At 49.4% G+C, this 15853-nt stretch overlaps 1 protein-coding gene across 1 annotated transcript; it reads left to right on the plus strand.

The window, feature by feature from the left end:
* Window positions 1-14223: 14223 nt before the first annotated feature.
* LOC143859510 (uncharacterized) lies at window positions 14224-15099 on the plus strand. Its single transcript, XM_077370190.1, has one exon. It carries the CDS (start codon window positions 14224-14226, stop codon window positions 15097-15099), a length of 876 nt encoding a protein of 291 aa, XP_077226305.1.
* Window positions 15100-15853: the final 754 nt, after the last annotated feature.

Here is a 15853-nt window from a genome sequence, read left to right on the forward strand (position 1 = left end):
GGAAGTTGATCATCTGGTCTCGCAGGGGGCCTGTTAACATGGAACTTATCCGGACTTGTCTCTCCGGCTGATCTTGGGTCAGGGGGATGGAGTCTAGCTCCTCGGCGGGCTCTCCTCTGATTGCGCGAGCCCGCTGCCGAGGGTCTTCACTGCCGATTGTGAAGTTTTCGGCCGGGGCGTAGCACTGGCGTGCTATCATTTGCTGTCCCTTGACCTCTCCTACTCCGTCCGGAGTGGGGAATTTCATCTTGAGATGGGGGGTGGAGACTACGGCTCCCAAGTCTCTGAGGGCAGGGCGCCCAATGATGGCGCTGTAGGTGAACGGTATGTCTACGACCAGGAAGGTGGTCAGGATGGTTTTCTGCAAGGGGTACGCCCCGAAAGTCACGGGCAAGTCGATCTTGCCGTCTACCTGTACGGATGCCCCGGAGAAACCGTAGATGGATTATTCCGCGGGTCCCAGCCTTTCCCTGCCCAGTTTCATTTCTTCGAAAGTTTCGAGGTGTAGCACATTGACGGAGCTTGCCGTGTCCACCAAGATTTTTCCTATATCGAAGTTGGCGACGACTAGCCTGATGACCAGTGCATCGTCATGCGGGACTTGTAGCCCGTCGAGGTCTTTGTTGGAAAAAGTGATGATCTGGTTTTCATGGGGCGGATTTGTTCGGGCCTTCTTGGAAGGTATGTCCATGGAGAATACCCGTTCCGCGTATGCCCGCCGACCGGCTGTTGTCGGTCCTCCCGCCGCGGGCTCGCCTGCGATGATATTGATTTTTCCTATGATTGTAGGCGGTTGCTCGCGAGCCTGTGGCTGTTCGGGGGGCTCGCCTTTTCGGGGGCGCTGGTGGCGGCTAGTGTCGTGTCTACTGCGGGATCGGCGTCGGCTTCGTGAGTGATGCCTACCGGGGGATCGGTGTCGGCTTGTGGACCGGCGGCGGTTTGGTGACCGATGCCTACCTCTGGGTTCGTCGAGCGGGCGCTGGGCCTCGCATGGGCTTTTGTCAGGACTCCTGAGGTATTGGTTTAGGTGTCCTTCTTCGGCCAGCCTTTCCAGCTGGAGGCGGAGGTGGAAGCAGTGGTCAGTTTCGTGGCCGTGGTCCCCGTGGAATTCGCAGAATTTCCTGGCGGACCTCTTCTTTGGATCTGTGGCCATTTTCTTGGGGGGGGTCAGGAGACCCTGATCCCTAATAGCTGATAGGACGTGGGAGAGGGGGAACTTTAGCGGGGCGGTTCCCAGCCTTTCGAAGACGGGGATAGGGTTACGGCCCGTCTGTCTTTCATCGGTTCGTGGCCTTATGGCCCTTCGGCCGTCGCTTTTTCTCTCGTCGGGGCCGGGCCGATTCTGTTCTCGAGCGCAGGCTTCCTCTGCTCGGACGAACTTATCTGCCTTTGATTCAAGCTCATGTAGGTCCGCGGGGGCTTGAGGGTGAGGTGCAGCTTAAGATTCGGATCGGTGGTGGCATGCTTTAGTGTAGCGACCGCTATCTGGACGTCCATGTTGGAGAGTTGGGCCAATTCGGCGTTGAACTTCAACATGAAGTCTCTTAGGGTCTCGTTTCTGCCTTGGCGGAGGGCTAGGAGGGCGTCCGCAGGATCATGGCGGAGGCGGTTGTTGGCGAACCTTGTGCTGAACTTTCGCCCGAATTCGTGGAAGGATGCGATGGAGTCGGGCTCCAATCTCATGTACCAGTCGTTGGCGGTTTTTCTTAGTAGGGATGCAAAGGCTCTGCACATGAATCCATCCGACGCACCTCGAAGCGTCATTACTCTCTTGAAAGTCTGGAGGAACTCGAGGGGGTCCGTGCTCCCGTCGTATAGACCGAAGCGGGAGAGGTCTATGCCTGCTTCTGCGGGGGTCTTTAAGACCTCTGAGGTGAACGGGGATGCCGTTTCCCTTTCCCACTCATCGAGGATGCCGTGGGCGTAGGGTTTTTTCATTTCTAGTTTTACCTCTCGGATTTGCCTTTGCAGGTCCGCTATTGGATCCAAGCTGGGCGGTTGTGCCGAGGTTGCAACTTCTTCTGCCCGAGCCAAGGGCGGTTCCCGGAGACGGGTATCTTGGACAGGGGGGGCGCGGCTGTTAGTAACCTGTCTCCCGCTGCCTCGCTGGTGTCCCCCGGCTGCGTGGGGCAAGGGGCTATTTGTTGATGGGGACGGCGTTTTGCGAGTCGGCGCTCGCTTTCGCCGGGGATGTCGTTCCCCTGACTGTTCCTCGTTGCCTTCGTCGTAGGCTTCTGTCCGGTCCTGTGTCGTCCGGGGCTTTTCCGAAGCCGGAAGAGGCAAACGCTGGAGTAGTTCGTTGCGAAGTTCGTTGAACATCTCCATGGTGGGGACCATCTGCGGCGTGCTAGAGGAGGGTCGGGGTCGGTCTGAAGGCGGTGAGTTTCGCTCTTGGGAGCTTGAGGAGCTGGCTTGTGCGCGCTGGGCCTGACTCCTGGTTATTACCCCTGTTTCTGGCTGTTGGGTGTGGTTTCTCATCGCCATAAGGCGTTCAGTTACTCGACGAGTCCCACGGATGGCGCCAATATGATGGCGTCTGGATCCGGGTCTGCGATCGCGCGGTCGGTAGAGGGCCTCCGCAGGGTCTGCAATCACAAACAAAAGGGGGTCAGGGGGTCCGGGGTGGGTCCCGGACGACCACTTCGACACCCAAGTCAGATCCTTCGACCAGTCAATATAAAGAACAGCTAGAAAGGGAGGGAGTTTTGACCAGGGTTACCAGGGCCGGTGCGCGGGGACATTTCTAGGTGCATAAATGAGTGAGTCGGAGGGGACTAGCAGGGAGGGCAGGATGGGTGAATTCCCTGCTTTCCGGGGTCAAAAGAAAAAAATGTCTCCAAGGTCCTGCTTCTTCTTCCTTTCCCTCCCCTTTTAAAGGGAGGTGTGCGGCCCTTTTCATCATTATGGAGGGAAAAACTTCCTTTGCAGGATTGGGCCATCCCTCTGCCTCGCCGGCGCGCGTGGCTTTGGCGTCTATTTCCTTCCCTAATTTGTGATGATGAGGCCTGGGTGGCGAGAGGGCGACACGTGTCATGAATGTGTGGTCTTTGCCATTTTCCAACACCCTTCTTCATGATGGTTGGGCTCTGCTCGTGCATGGATGACACGTGGCGACATCTGGGAGCGTAGCCGTATTTGTGCCCCATCATTAGTTGTCCTGACTTGCTTAAGCAAAGAAAAACTAGAGATGCATCATGAGGATCTTATCTCGAGTATAGCTCTACAACCCAAAACCAGTTCGAATGAATTAGAACCTTCCATAGATTTTCTCTAATAAATCTTCGTTGCCGATTAAAAAAGAACAGAGTTTTCTGTTCATTATGCAGTTGGCATTCTTCTCCACACTGGTACAAACTTAATATTGAAGAAACTGCTAAAGAATTGAATCTCTAACCTGTGCATAGAAAGTGAGTAAAAGATTGTCTGTGCTGCCATTCATGATAGAGGACCATCCCTACCATGGCAACTCAAGAACCTTTTTTTTTTAAGTCCTATATAAGTTGATGGACATCTATGCAGAGGTGAATTACCTTGTAGATTTATTGTGAAGGACCACTAGATATCCAAATCTTACATATTTCTCTAGGTACTTCTTCGATGTATTGAAATATTGGGATTCTTTCTAATGTTTTTAATGCACCAACTTTGAAGCACCCCCAAAAGCTCCGCTAAAGAGTTTCACTAAGTGTGCAGCTATAAGTGAGAATGAAGTTCCTGAGCTGCCTCCAAATGCCCCATAACAGCTCCAACCATCACAACTATTGGGCAATCCTGATGAAACATGAAAACCCAAAATCAAATTTTTTCCATGGGTTGAGCATATCATGTTCCAACCTTGCAAAAATTCTTTCTGTGGATTGAACCTCCTGTCAATGAGTTTGAAAGATCAAAACACTGGTGGTAGAATCTAATCAGTTTATTGGAACTGTCGTGGTGGTTAAAATGATTGGCTTTTGATCCATCAAATTGTCAGACGAGCTGCGAATTGAAATTGAAGATCTATATGAACTTTGGTCGGTATGAAGATATGAGATTCTTTCTGCTTTCGATAATTGATCCAAAGTCAGACCACCTTTTAAGAGTTTGCTATTGGATAAAATATCAGGGGCTGTACTTTTATCCATGGTTTTAAATTTCGGCCGAAATCCGGAGACCGAAACCGAATTTTGGCAAAATCCAAAATTTCAGCCGAAATTTCAAAATTTTGGTCTGAAATTTTGGAATTTCGGCCGAAAGTTCGAGAAATTGAGTTGTTGGTTTTTTAATATAGAAATATTCCAAAATTTAGCCAAAATTTCAGTAATTTTGGCCGAAATTTGGTAAATCATTAAATAATATGTTTTTTTTATATTATTATTACAGGATTTGGGCCGAAATTTCAGTTTTGGCCAACATTGAAATTTAGTCCGAAACCAAAATTTAAAAGCATGATTTTATGTACCACTTCCACTTAGACTTCACGGTCGGGGGCACCGTATAATTTCTATCGTTTTGGATCACTAAAAAGTGGCCCCACTATACAATTTTTTGGGTGCAAAATGGTAATATGTAAAGAGGAAAATGATTGTGAGCTTGAAGCTCATATAGCTTATATGAGCTTGAGGGCCCAAACACATGGGTCCCACATTTTTTGTGGTGATCCAAACCATTCATTTGCAAGGTCCCATCATAGATAGGGTGTGTACCAAAAGTCAGCTCCATTGGATCATCCTAACCCCTCGAAAAGCGGAGGGCAAAAATGGGCAGATTTGTCGCAAACGGTGTTTGTCCATTTTGCCATTTACTTTTGGATGGGTTAGGATGATCCAATGGAGCTGATTTTTTGTACACACCCTATCTATGTAAGGGCCTGTCAAATGAATGCTTTGGATCATCATAACAATGTGGGCCTACATGTATTTGGGCTCAAGCTCATATAAGCTGTATGAGCTTCAAGCTCACAATCATTTTCCTCATATGTAAAAAAAAAAAAAAAAGATATTTGCTAGCAACCATCACGGAAGGCATTTCGCGGATGGGCTATTGGCTGTTGCATGTGAGAGCAACCAACAGGCTCACTTGGCAGCAGATTTTGTCTTCACTAACAAGGTGGCTGCTCTCACTTGCAACAGCCCATCTTCGAAATGCCTTGTGCGTGGAGGCTAGCAAATCCATAAAAATAAATCCTTAACCAACAAGGCTATATCTTAATTGCCGCTGTTCCATTACTCAGTTTTAGGCTTTTAGCCTCGAAATCTATTCCCAAAATTCTAAACAAACAAGGCCATATTCGTCCAAAAAAATGTGTCCATACTCCGAATGAAATGGGGAAGGGCAGAGCAAAGGCGCCTCAATCTCTCCTTCTTGCTAGGGCTGTTCACTATACGGTTATAACTGAAATAACCGACCGAACCGAATTCAGTCGGTTATTTCGGTTCGGTTAAATGGTAATTCGGTTCGGTTTCGGTTTCTATTACTAATAAATTTTGGTTTTCGGTTTCGGTTTCGGTTTTATTAAAATAATTCGGTTAGAACCGAAAAAACCGAATGGGGAGGAATGCCGTATGCTATTTTATTTGTCCCCATCTGTCCATTCCTATGCTCATTTATTTTTTAGTGAATTAAAAAATGTAGCACTCATCATTGCCTTTCAACAGCTATTGACCACTTTGACTAAAACCACATGGTTTCTTAAAACCATGGGCTGGTTTTCATTAAAACCAAGTAACCAACAGCTTTTTCTTTTGAGCAAAACCACATGGTTTCCTTCAAACCATGGGTTGTCAATTTCAAATTCGTATGGTCAAAAGACTCAAAACAGTGAAACACCCCCTTTTCAGATTTTCTAGTTTTATTTGGGCATGAGGTTTTCCACTTTTATTTTTGCCCAAACAAAGCTTTTGAGTTCCTTCCGATGGCATCTCCTCCGTGGCTCCACCTCCTCTTCCTTCTCCGGCGGGCAGTGGGACCTCCTCCTCTTCCTTCTCCGGTGGCATCTCCTCCATGGCTCCACCTCCTCTTCTCTGGTGGGATCTCCTCCTCCTCCTCTTCTCCGGCTCCCGGTAGCACTCCACTTCCATAGGTTAATCCTAGTCCTCCGATCTAAATGTAGAGGGTTGATCCTACCCTCTATAGATCAGAGGGTTAGGATCAACCTATGGAAATAATTCTTGGGGCACATCCTATTTAGGCTGTGGCCCATCTAATGGACGGCTTGGATCATCCTATGGTATGGTCCGTACGGTACTTTTAATAAACTGAGGAAGTGAGGAGTGCCATTATAAAAAATAAAGCAATGTTGATAGCCTGAATGCCTGATACCTTTGTTACAAAGTCATAAACTTCACTTTTCGGTTTTTACCGAACTAACCGGAAAAACCAAAATATTTATTCGGTTTCGGTTATTTCGGTTGGAAGCAAATTCGGTTTCGGTTTCAGTTCCCATTTTTAACTAACCGAATTAGGGTCAGTTATTTCGGTTCGGTCTATTCGGTTCGGTTAAAACCGAATGGACACCCCTACTTCTTGCAGTGAAAATAATCTGACATTTTTCTACAGGAGAGTTTGTACTACTGTGATTTCCCCTCTTTTATTTAGACGCAAGAGTAAAGGCTAGTGTTATGCCTAAAATCGGTAACAGGTACAGCAGTGACGTGAGAGCTGAGCTGGATGACTAGGGGAGCCGAGTCCTGAGAGACCGGAGTGAACGAGAAGTGAGGTGGTGGAGAACGAGTCCTGCTATGAGGGCTGAGTCCTGCACAAGTCAAGCGAGGTCAGAAGACCAGACCGGGTTTTACTCCGGACAGGCCGTTCGACACTCAAGTCAGTATGAGCAGGAGTGAAGGGGAGATGTCTAAGAGTTTTTAGGGAGAGAAGGGATTTTTCATTACCCATTGGTCTGAGCTTTGATCCTCTATTTATAGGGAAAATCTGGTGAGGTGTCCTGGACAGGTGTCCAGGACAGGTGGCAGCCTGTGAGAGGCTGCAGCTCACCTACTCTGAGACAGGTGGCGGCCTGTGAGAGGCTGCAGCTCACCTACTCTGGGACAGGTGGCGGCCTGTGAGAGGCTGCAGCTCACCTACTCTGAGACAGGTGGCGGCCTGTGAGAGGCTACAGCTCACCTACTCTGGGACAGGTGGCGGCCTGTGAGAGGCTGCACCTCACCTACTCTGGGACAGGTGGCGGCCTGTGAGAGGCTGGTGTTTTCACACCCCATCAGTTGCCCCCCAGTTTTCCAAGTCATTGAGTGACTTGGGAAAGTGTGGTTGATAGCTTCTCTGGACGGGCAGGCGTTGTGCGGAAATGAATCGGGGAGTTCAGTCTGAGGTCCAGTCCGGAGATCCAGTCCGGAGTCCGGCCGGAGTTGAGTCCGGAAATCCAGTCAGGAGTCCGGCTGGAGTTGAGTCCGGAGATCCAGTCCGGAGTCCGGCCGGAGTTGAGTCTGGAGGTCCAGTCCGGAGTTCGGCTGGAGTTGAGTCCGGAAATCCAGTCCGGAGTCCGGCTAGTGTTGAGTCTGGAGGTCCAATCCGGAGTTCGGCTGGAGTTGAGTCCGGAGATCCAGTCCGGAGTCCGGCCGGAGTTGAGTCTGGAGGTCCAGTCCGGAGTTCGGCTGGAGTTGAGTCCGGAAATCCAATCCGGAGTCCGGCCGGAGTTGAGTCCGAAAATCCAGTCCGGAGTCCGGCTAGAGTTGAGTCCGGAGATCCAGTCCGGAGTCCGGCCGGAGTTGAGTCCGGAGATCCAGTCCGGAGTCCGGCCGGAGTTGAGTCCGGAAATCCAGTCCGGAGTCCGGCCGGAGTTGAGTCCGGAAATCCAGTCCGGAGTCCGGCTAGAGTTGAGTCCGGAGATCCAGTCCGGAGTCCGGCTGGAAGTTGAGTCCGGAAATCCAGTCCGGAGTCCGGCTGGAAGTTGAGTTCGGAAATCCAGTCCGGAGTCCGGCTGGAAGTGAGTCCGGAAATCCAGTCCGGAGTCCGGCCGGAGTTGAGTCCGGAGATCCAGTCCGGAGTTGAGTCCGGAAATCCAGTCCGGAGTCCGGCTAGAGTTGAGTCCGGAGATCCAGTCCGGAGTCCGGCCGGAGTTGAGTCTGGAGGTCCAGTCCGGAGTTCGGCTGGAGTTGAGTCCGGAGATCCAGTCCGGAGTCCGGCCGGAGTTGAGTCTAGAGGTCCAGTCCGGAGTTCGGCTGGAGTTGAGTCCGGAAATCCAGTCCGGAGTCCGGCTCGTGTTGAGTCCGGAAGTCCAGTCCGGAGATCCAGTCCGGAGTTCGTCAGTCCGGCTGGAGATGAACTGGATTTTGTCCTGTAGCGCTTTGCGCTATATCCAGTTCGGCTTGAGATGAACTGGATTTTGTCCTGTAGCGCTTTGTGCCATATCCAGTTCGGTTTGAGATGAACTGGATTTTGTCCTGTAGCGCTTTGCGCCATATCCAGTTCGGCTTGAGATGAAATGGATTTTGTCCTATAGCACTATCCAGTTCGGCTTGAGATGAACTGGATTTTGTCCTGTAGTGCTTTGCGCTATATCCAGTTCGGTTTGAGATGAACTGGATTTTGTCCTGTAGCGCTTTGCGCCATATCCAGTTCGGCTTGAGATGAACTGGATTTTGTCCTGTAGCGCTTTGCGCTATATCCAGTTCGGCTTGAGATGAACTGGATTTTGTCCTGTAGCGCTTTGCGCTATATCCAGTTCGGATTGAGATGAACTGAATATAGCGCAATCAGCTAAAAGACAAAATTGAATTTTGTCTTGTAGCGAATCTCACCGAGTCCTGGTCGGCTTGAGATGAACTGGATTTTGTCTTGTAGCGCTATCCAGTTCGGCTTGAGATGAACTGGATTTTGTCCTGTAGCGCTTTGCGCTATATCCAGTTCGGCAATCCGGTTGGAAATGAGTCCGGAGATCCAGTCCGGAGTTTGAGCCAGTCCGGCTGGAAATGAGTCCGGAGATCCAGTCCGGAGTTCGTCAGTTCGGCTTTTGGAGCAGTCCGGAGCTTATCAGTCCAGATTTTGTCAGTCAGGAGCTTGGAGCAGTCCGGAGCTTATCAGTCCGGTTTTGTCAGTCCGGAGCTTGGAGCAGTCCGGATTTTGTCAGTCCAGAGCTTGGAGCAGTCCGGATTTTGGAGCAGTCCGGAGCTTATCAGTCCGGATTTTGTCAGTCAGGAGCTTGGAGCAGTCCGGATTTTGTCAGTCGGAGCTTGGAGCAGTCCGGATTTTGTCAGTCCGGAGCTTATCAGTCCGGATTTTGTCAGTCCGGAGCTTGGAGCAGTCCGGATTTTGGAGCAGTCCGGAGCTTATCAGTCCGGATTTTGTCAGTCCGGAGCTTGGAGCAGTCCGGATTTTGTCAGTCCGGAGCTTGGAGCAGTCCGGATTTTGGAGCAGTCCGGAGCTTATCAGTCCGGATTTTGTCAGTCCGGAGCTTGGAGCAGTCCGGAGCTTATCAGTCCGGAACTTGGAGCAGTCCGGATTTTGGAGCAGTCCGGAGCTTGGAGCAGTCCGAATTTTGGAGCAGTCCGGAGCTTATCAGTCCGGATTTTGTCAGTCCGGAGCTTGGAGCAGTCCGGAGCTTATCAGTCCGGATTTTGTAAGTCCGGAGCTTGGAGCAGTCCGGATTTTGGAGCAGTCCGGAGCTTATCAGTCCGGATTTTGTCAGTCCGGAGCTTGGAGCAGTCCGGATTTTGTCAGTCCGGAGCTTGGAGCAGTCCGGATTTTGGAGCAGTCCGGAGCTTATCAGTCCGGATTTTGTCAGTCCGGAGCTTGGAGCAGTCCGGATTTCGGCTTCTACCGGACTGATTCTGACGTTTTGTAGGACGCGTCGTATTCAGTCCGGAGTTCGGAGTACGGAGTTCGGAGTCCGGAGTTCGGCTTCGACCGGACTGATTCTGACGTTTTGTAGGACGCGTCGTATTCAGTCCGGAGTTAGGAGTACGGCTTGCACAGGACTGATTTTTTGTCGTCTTGCGCCCAGTCCGGTTCGGACCGGACTGCTTTTTGTCGTTTTGCTGAAACGCGTTATATCCAGTCCGGCTGGGGCCGGACTGATTTTTGTCGTCTTGCGCCCAGTCCGGTTCGGACCGGACTGCTTTTTGTCGTTTTGCTGAAACGCGTTATATCCAGTCCGGCTGGGGCCGGACTGAATTTTGTCCTGTAGCGAGACTCGTCATATCCAGTTCGGCCTGAGATGTTCTGAACGGCTTAGGATGACCAAGTTTTATTGAACTTGGGTTTCCGGGCAGCGAGTACCCTAGTTTTAGCGAACTGGGTTTCCAAGTAGCGAGTACCCTAGTTTTAGCGAACTGGGTTTCCAGAGTACCCGAGTTTTAGTGAACTGGGTTTCCACGCGGCGTTGGTTTTTGCGTCCGGGCTGGTTCCGGACCAGAAGTGAGCTCCCGATCTTTGCGGAGACGAGCCGTGGCGATCCAAGCAGCGAGTACCCAGTTTTAGCGAACTGGGTTTCTAGAGTACCCGAGTTTTATTGAACTGGGTTTCCAAAGTACTCAAGTTTTAGCGAACTGGGTTTCCAGAGTACCCGAGTTTTATTGAACTGGGTTTCCAAAGAGTACCCAAGTTTTATGAACTGGGTTTCCAAAGAGTACCCAAGTTTTATGAACTGGGTTTCCAGAGAGTACCCAAGTTTTATGAACAGGGTTTCCAGAGAGTACCCAAGTTTTATGAACTGGGTTTCCAGATACAAGAGGGAGACTGAGTCTGCAAAAAGATTATATTATTCATATTAACATAAATTTAATTTACAAAATCACCTTTCATGCAGGACGATTTGACTTAGTGAGTTGGTGCTGAGTGCTGCTGCTGAAAGAGGAGCCGATCAGAGCGACTTTCTCACTATCTTCTGGGCATAGCGGGATGGAGAGGAGGTCTTCAGTGGGTTGAGTCCCTCTTAGCTCGTCCCTTACATCGAGCAGTTCAATTGGCAGTGATTCCACTGCATTTTTGCCTTTTAGTGCCATTGCGTAGCACTCTCTGGATTGAGGTTGATCTCCTCGAACTTCTCCCACGCCGTTGGGGGTTATGAACTTCATCTTTTGGTGATAAGCCGAAGCCACTGCACGAATCAGGTTCTGGCCAGGCCGTCCTAAGATAGCATTATAGACCGAAGTGGCCCTTACTACCAGAAAGTTGATCATGGCGAAAGCTTGACAAGGTGGGTCTCCGACAAGAACAGGGAGCTCGATCTGCCCCACCACTTTCACGACCTCTCCGGAGAAGCCAAATAAATCTGAGTTCGCCGGCTTCAGACGGTCGTCGCCTATCATCATTTTCTCAAAGGCGTGGTAGTATAGAATGTCCGCTGAACTCCCATTGTCTACGAGGATTTTCTTCACCTCCCAGTTGGCAACGAGCATGGTTAGAACCAGTGCATCGTCGTGGGGCAGGATAAGATTATCCAGATCTGCATCTGAGAAGGAGATCTCATTCTCCGTTCTCGTCTTTTTGCTGGTTGTGTGCACGGCGTTAACTCGCCGTGCATATGCTTTGCGAGCGGTAGAGGAGGTGCCCCCAGCGGCAGGCCCACCCATAATTGTACCGATGACCCCCCTTGGCTGAGATCGGGGTGCCTAAGGCTGCGCATTTGCCGGCTGAGGGGTTTTGTCCCGAGCAGGGGGCTGCTGTGATCTTCGAGGGCTGCGGCCCTGGGGGCTCTTTCCTCTGCGCTCTTGGTTGCGGCTGTCAGTTCGGATATACTTTTTCAAATAGCCCCGGTTGATGAGTTGCTCAATTTCCTCCTTGAGTTGCCAACAATCATCTGTGTCGTGGCCGTGGTCCTTGTGGAACCGACAGTACTTTGAAGGATCTCTCCTGTTTCCCTTGGAGATCATCCTAGCAGGCCACTTCACGAACTTCTCTTCGCTGATCGCCGCCAGTATGTGCTTTCTGGAGGTGTTGAGAGGCGTGAAGTTTTCTTCTCTTCTCTGAGGAGGCGGAGACTTCTCTCTCCTGGGAGGTTTATCCTCCCTGCGCTGCTTAGGGAGATTCTTCTCTTCAGAGGTTATCCTCCGGTTTGAATTAAGATGCCAGTGTTTCTTCCACCGTTATGTACTCTTCTGCCCCGGCCATAAGATCCGCTAGTGAGTGCAGATTTTGTCGAGCCACCGCTCGACGGAAATCATTAGACCTGGCGCCTGCGAGGAGCGCATTCATTGCTGCTGAGGGATCTAGATTTGGCACTCGAAGTGCCTCCCTGTTGAATCGGTGGACGAACACCTTCAGAGGCTCGTTGTCGTCCTGTCGCAAGGCCATCAGGGAAGCTGTTGTTTTCCTTGGCCTGCGGCTGCTCATGAAGTGGCGGACAAGATCCTCTCCAAAATCATCAAAATTGCTGATGGAGTTCGGTTTGGTTCTGGAATACCAGTCTCTTGCCGCGCCAGTTAGCGTCGTCGGAAATGCTCTGCAAAGAAAGCCATCGGAAGCTCCGTGGAGGAGCATCATTGTTCTGAATGTCTTCAAGTGATCCACGGGGTCTGTAGTGCCGTCATACTGAGGGACGACGGGCATTTTAAACCCTCTGGGTGCTGGGGCACCCAGAACATCATCAGTGAACGGCGTCCTGCTTGAGAACGCCCTGGAGACGGGCCGGCTCTGGTCCTTCGCCAGTTCCTCTATCCGATGATCCATCTCCTCCATTCTCTGTAGTAGCGGATCCGTCCTGTGGTCCAAGGACCTGATCCTTTCCACAGACTGGCTCGCCGCGGAGCCGGACTGACTCTCCGGACTCCTACGACGAGGCTGGGACTTCACTGGTGGTGCACGATCTTCATGAGCTCGGCGCCTTTGTGCGGAGCGGGACCGCGACCTTTGGCGGCGGTGAGGCTCTGTTTGGGAATGTCTCGCTGTGGGGTGATGGACTTGTCTGGTGGAGTGGTGAGTTCGATCCTCACCATGGCGCGACGACTCTCCCCTGTGGATGTCTGGCCTTTCTTGGACAGATCGCAGAGCCTCTGGGGGAGGTTGTGAAGGCGTTTGAAGCAGTTGCTGATACTGCCCAACGAGAGCTGTCATCTGTTGAAATAGAGCTTGAACTTGCTCCTAGGTGGGCAAGGGATTCAGATGTTCTGAGCGAGCCGGGCTCTACTCTGCTGTAGCAGAAGCTGCTACTACTAGTGATGCAATTCGCTCGCTCCGGGTCCTGCGGGGTAGCGCGGTTTGGGTAGTCCGCGCCCGCGCAGTAGGCATCCGCGTACTCTTGCGTCCTGCCATTTTTGTGAGTGGGATGTGTAAGGACAGCTTTTAGTTCTGGGGTCCCACGGATGGCGCCAATCTGTTATGCCTAAAATCGGTAACAGGTACAGCAGTGACGTGAGAGCTGAGCTGGATGACTAGGGGAGCCGAGTCCTGAGAGACCGGAGTGAACGAGAAGTGAGGTGGTGGAGAACGAGTCCTGCTATGAGGGCTGAGTCCTGCACAAGTCAAGCGAGGTCAGAAGACCAGACCGGGTTTTACTCCGGACAGGCCCTTCGACACTCAAGTCAGTATGAGCAGGAGTGAAGGGGAGATGTCTAAGAGTTTTTAGGGAGAGAAGGGATTTTTCATTACCCATTGGTCTGAGCTTTGATCCTCTATTTATAGGAAAAATCTGGTGAGGTGTCCTGGACAGGTGTCCAGGACAGGTGGCGGCCTGTGAGAGGCTGCAGCTCACCTACTCTGAGACAGGTGGAGGCCTGTGAGAGGCTGCAGCTCACCTACTCTGGGACAGGTGGCGGCCTGTGAGAGGCTGCAGCTCACCTACTCTGAGACAGGTGGCGGCCTGTGAGAGGCTGCAACTCACCTACTCTGGGACAGGTGGCGGCCTGTGAGAGGCTGCAGCTCACCTACTCTGGGACAGGTGGCAGCCTGTGAGAGGCTGGTGTTTTCACACCCCATCAGCTAGTACTGTGGATCTTCTTCGCAGTTCCAACTACTTAAAACCCTGTAAGTTTCTATCGAGACCCTTCTATTCAATGTTTTCTTTTCTCTGTAAAAAGCTACTACTCCAAACTAGGAGTAAAAATCTACAAAACCCATCTACCAAATCTATCTCCCACTTCACAACATCCACAAACGAACCATCATTCACTGTAGACTACCTCATAAACTCATGTGCCCTCTCACCAGAATCAGCTCTTTCAGCAGCCAAAGGATTCCATCTCAAAACCACAAAAGGGCCAAATTCAGTCCTGGAATTTCTCAAAAACCATGGTTTCACCCAAACCCAAATCGCTGAACTGATTTCAATCAGACCTCGTTTCCTCACTGCCAATGTGGACAGAATCCTCAGACCCAGAATCAAAGCCTTCCAGGATTTGGGTCTCCAATTCAAAGCTCGCAGAACTGATCGCTACCAACCCATATATTCTGATCAAACGCCTTAACTCTCCCATTATTCCCTTTCTCGAATTTCTTAGGAGCCTGGTTCAGACAGATGAGAACATAATAAAAGCCTTAAAAAGGTCTAGATGGTTGATTTCATGTGATATTGAGAGGCAAATGAAACCAAACATCGCTCTTTTGCAAGACTACGATGTACCCATTTCAAGAATTTCTTATCTAATCATGACCAAGCCGGGAATTCTTATGCAGAAACCTGATACACTGAGAGAAATCATAGACAATGTCAAAAATTTGGGTTTTAAATGTGGGTCTGGTATGTTCACTCTGGCTATTCATGTGATGAGCTCAATGAATAAATTGACATGGGATGCGAAAATCGAATTGCTTAAGAGTCTAGGGTGGTCTGAGAAGGAAATTTTGGATGCTTTCAATCGGAATCCATTATACATGACAGTCTCAGAGAAGAAGATAAGGGCTGGGATGGATTTCTTTGTGAAAAAACTCAAATGGAAGCCTTCTGTGGTTTCAAGTCATCCAAAGCTTTTAACACATAGTTTGAAAGAAAAGGTTATTCCAAGAACTACAGTTTGGAGGATTTTGATGTCTAAGGATTTGATTGGCGAGGAAAAAGAGCTAATTTATATGCTGAATCTGACTGAGGATAAATTCTTAGAGAAATATGTGACGAAGTATGAGGAGGAGGTTCCTTATTTGTTTAAGGCATATAAGGGTGAGCTGGAATTTGGTTGGTTGGTTGGAAACTCCGAGGGCAAATTAAGGGTTGGTAGATTTCAGAAACTTTGAATGTTCTAGAATACTAGATTTTATTTTTGTATTGCACAAGCTTCTTCCAAGCATTTTTTTTTTGAAATGAATTCTTCTAAGCAGTATTGACGTATTGTACTACAGTTTCTCCATTATTGATGGATTTTCCATCTTTGGCTATTAATTCATGTTCTGTTTGCATGCCTTACATCATTGAGTGGTGATGATGATGAACTGCAATGTCTGTTAACTGAGTCCATTATGGGTATGACTAATTTTATTTAAGCGATTGAGAAAAATGTAGAAGAGACATTGCAATTTTCTCATGTTTCTTCTCTTTCCCCCTTTTTCTACATCAAATTTAAGTATAATACATTGCAAAAAGCCCATCTTGATATGTCTGTGAAGTGTATATCACTTTTGTAGCTTATATGTTATTCCTACTGACTTTATTATTGACTATTGTTTCTTTGTTTATGCTATTCTTAAGATTGCATTCCTTTTCTCGTTTTGGTAATACTTAAGCGTAATCATTTCTGCAGTTCAGTTCAGGCTTCAAAAGCTTCTTAGGAATTGTATCATAAATTGGATCATGGATTGTTGGAAGTGGATGTGGAATTGCTTAGAAAGTGTACTGCATTAAGTAGAGACCTATCTTCGTTTTTTCGTTGAATAACCCTCATTTTTATCATTCTGATCAGAGTATTTAATGATTGTCGGATATGGGTGTATATTTGCTTTGGAAATGTACTTCAAAAACAGTAATTTTTGTTAATTCTTTGGATGAATGGCC

Source organism: Tasmannia lanceolata, unplaced genomic scaffold (assembly GCF_043159265.1).
Source record: "Tasmannia lanceolata isolate RefF3 unplaced genomic scaffold, GAP_Taslan_0.1 ptg000031l, whole genome shotgun sequence".
NCBI lineage: Eukaryota > Viridiplantae > Streptophyta > Magnoliopsida > Canellales > Winteraceae > Tasmannia > Tasmannia lanceolata.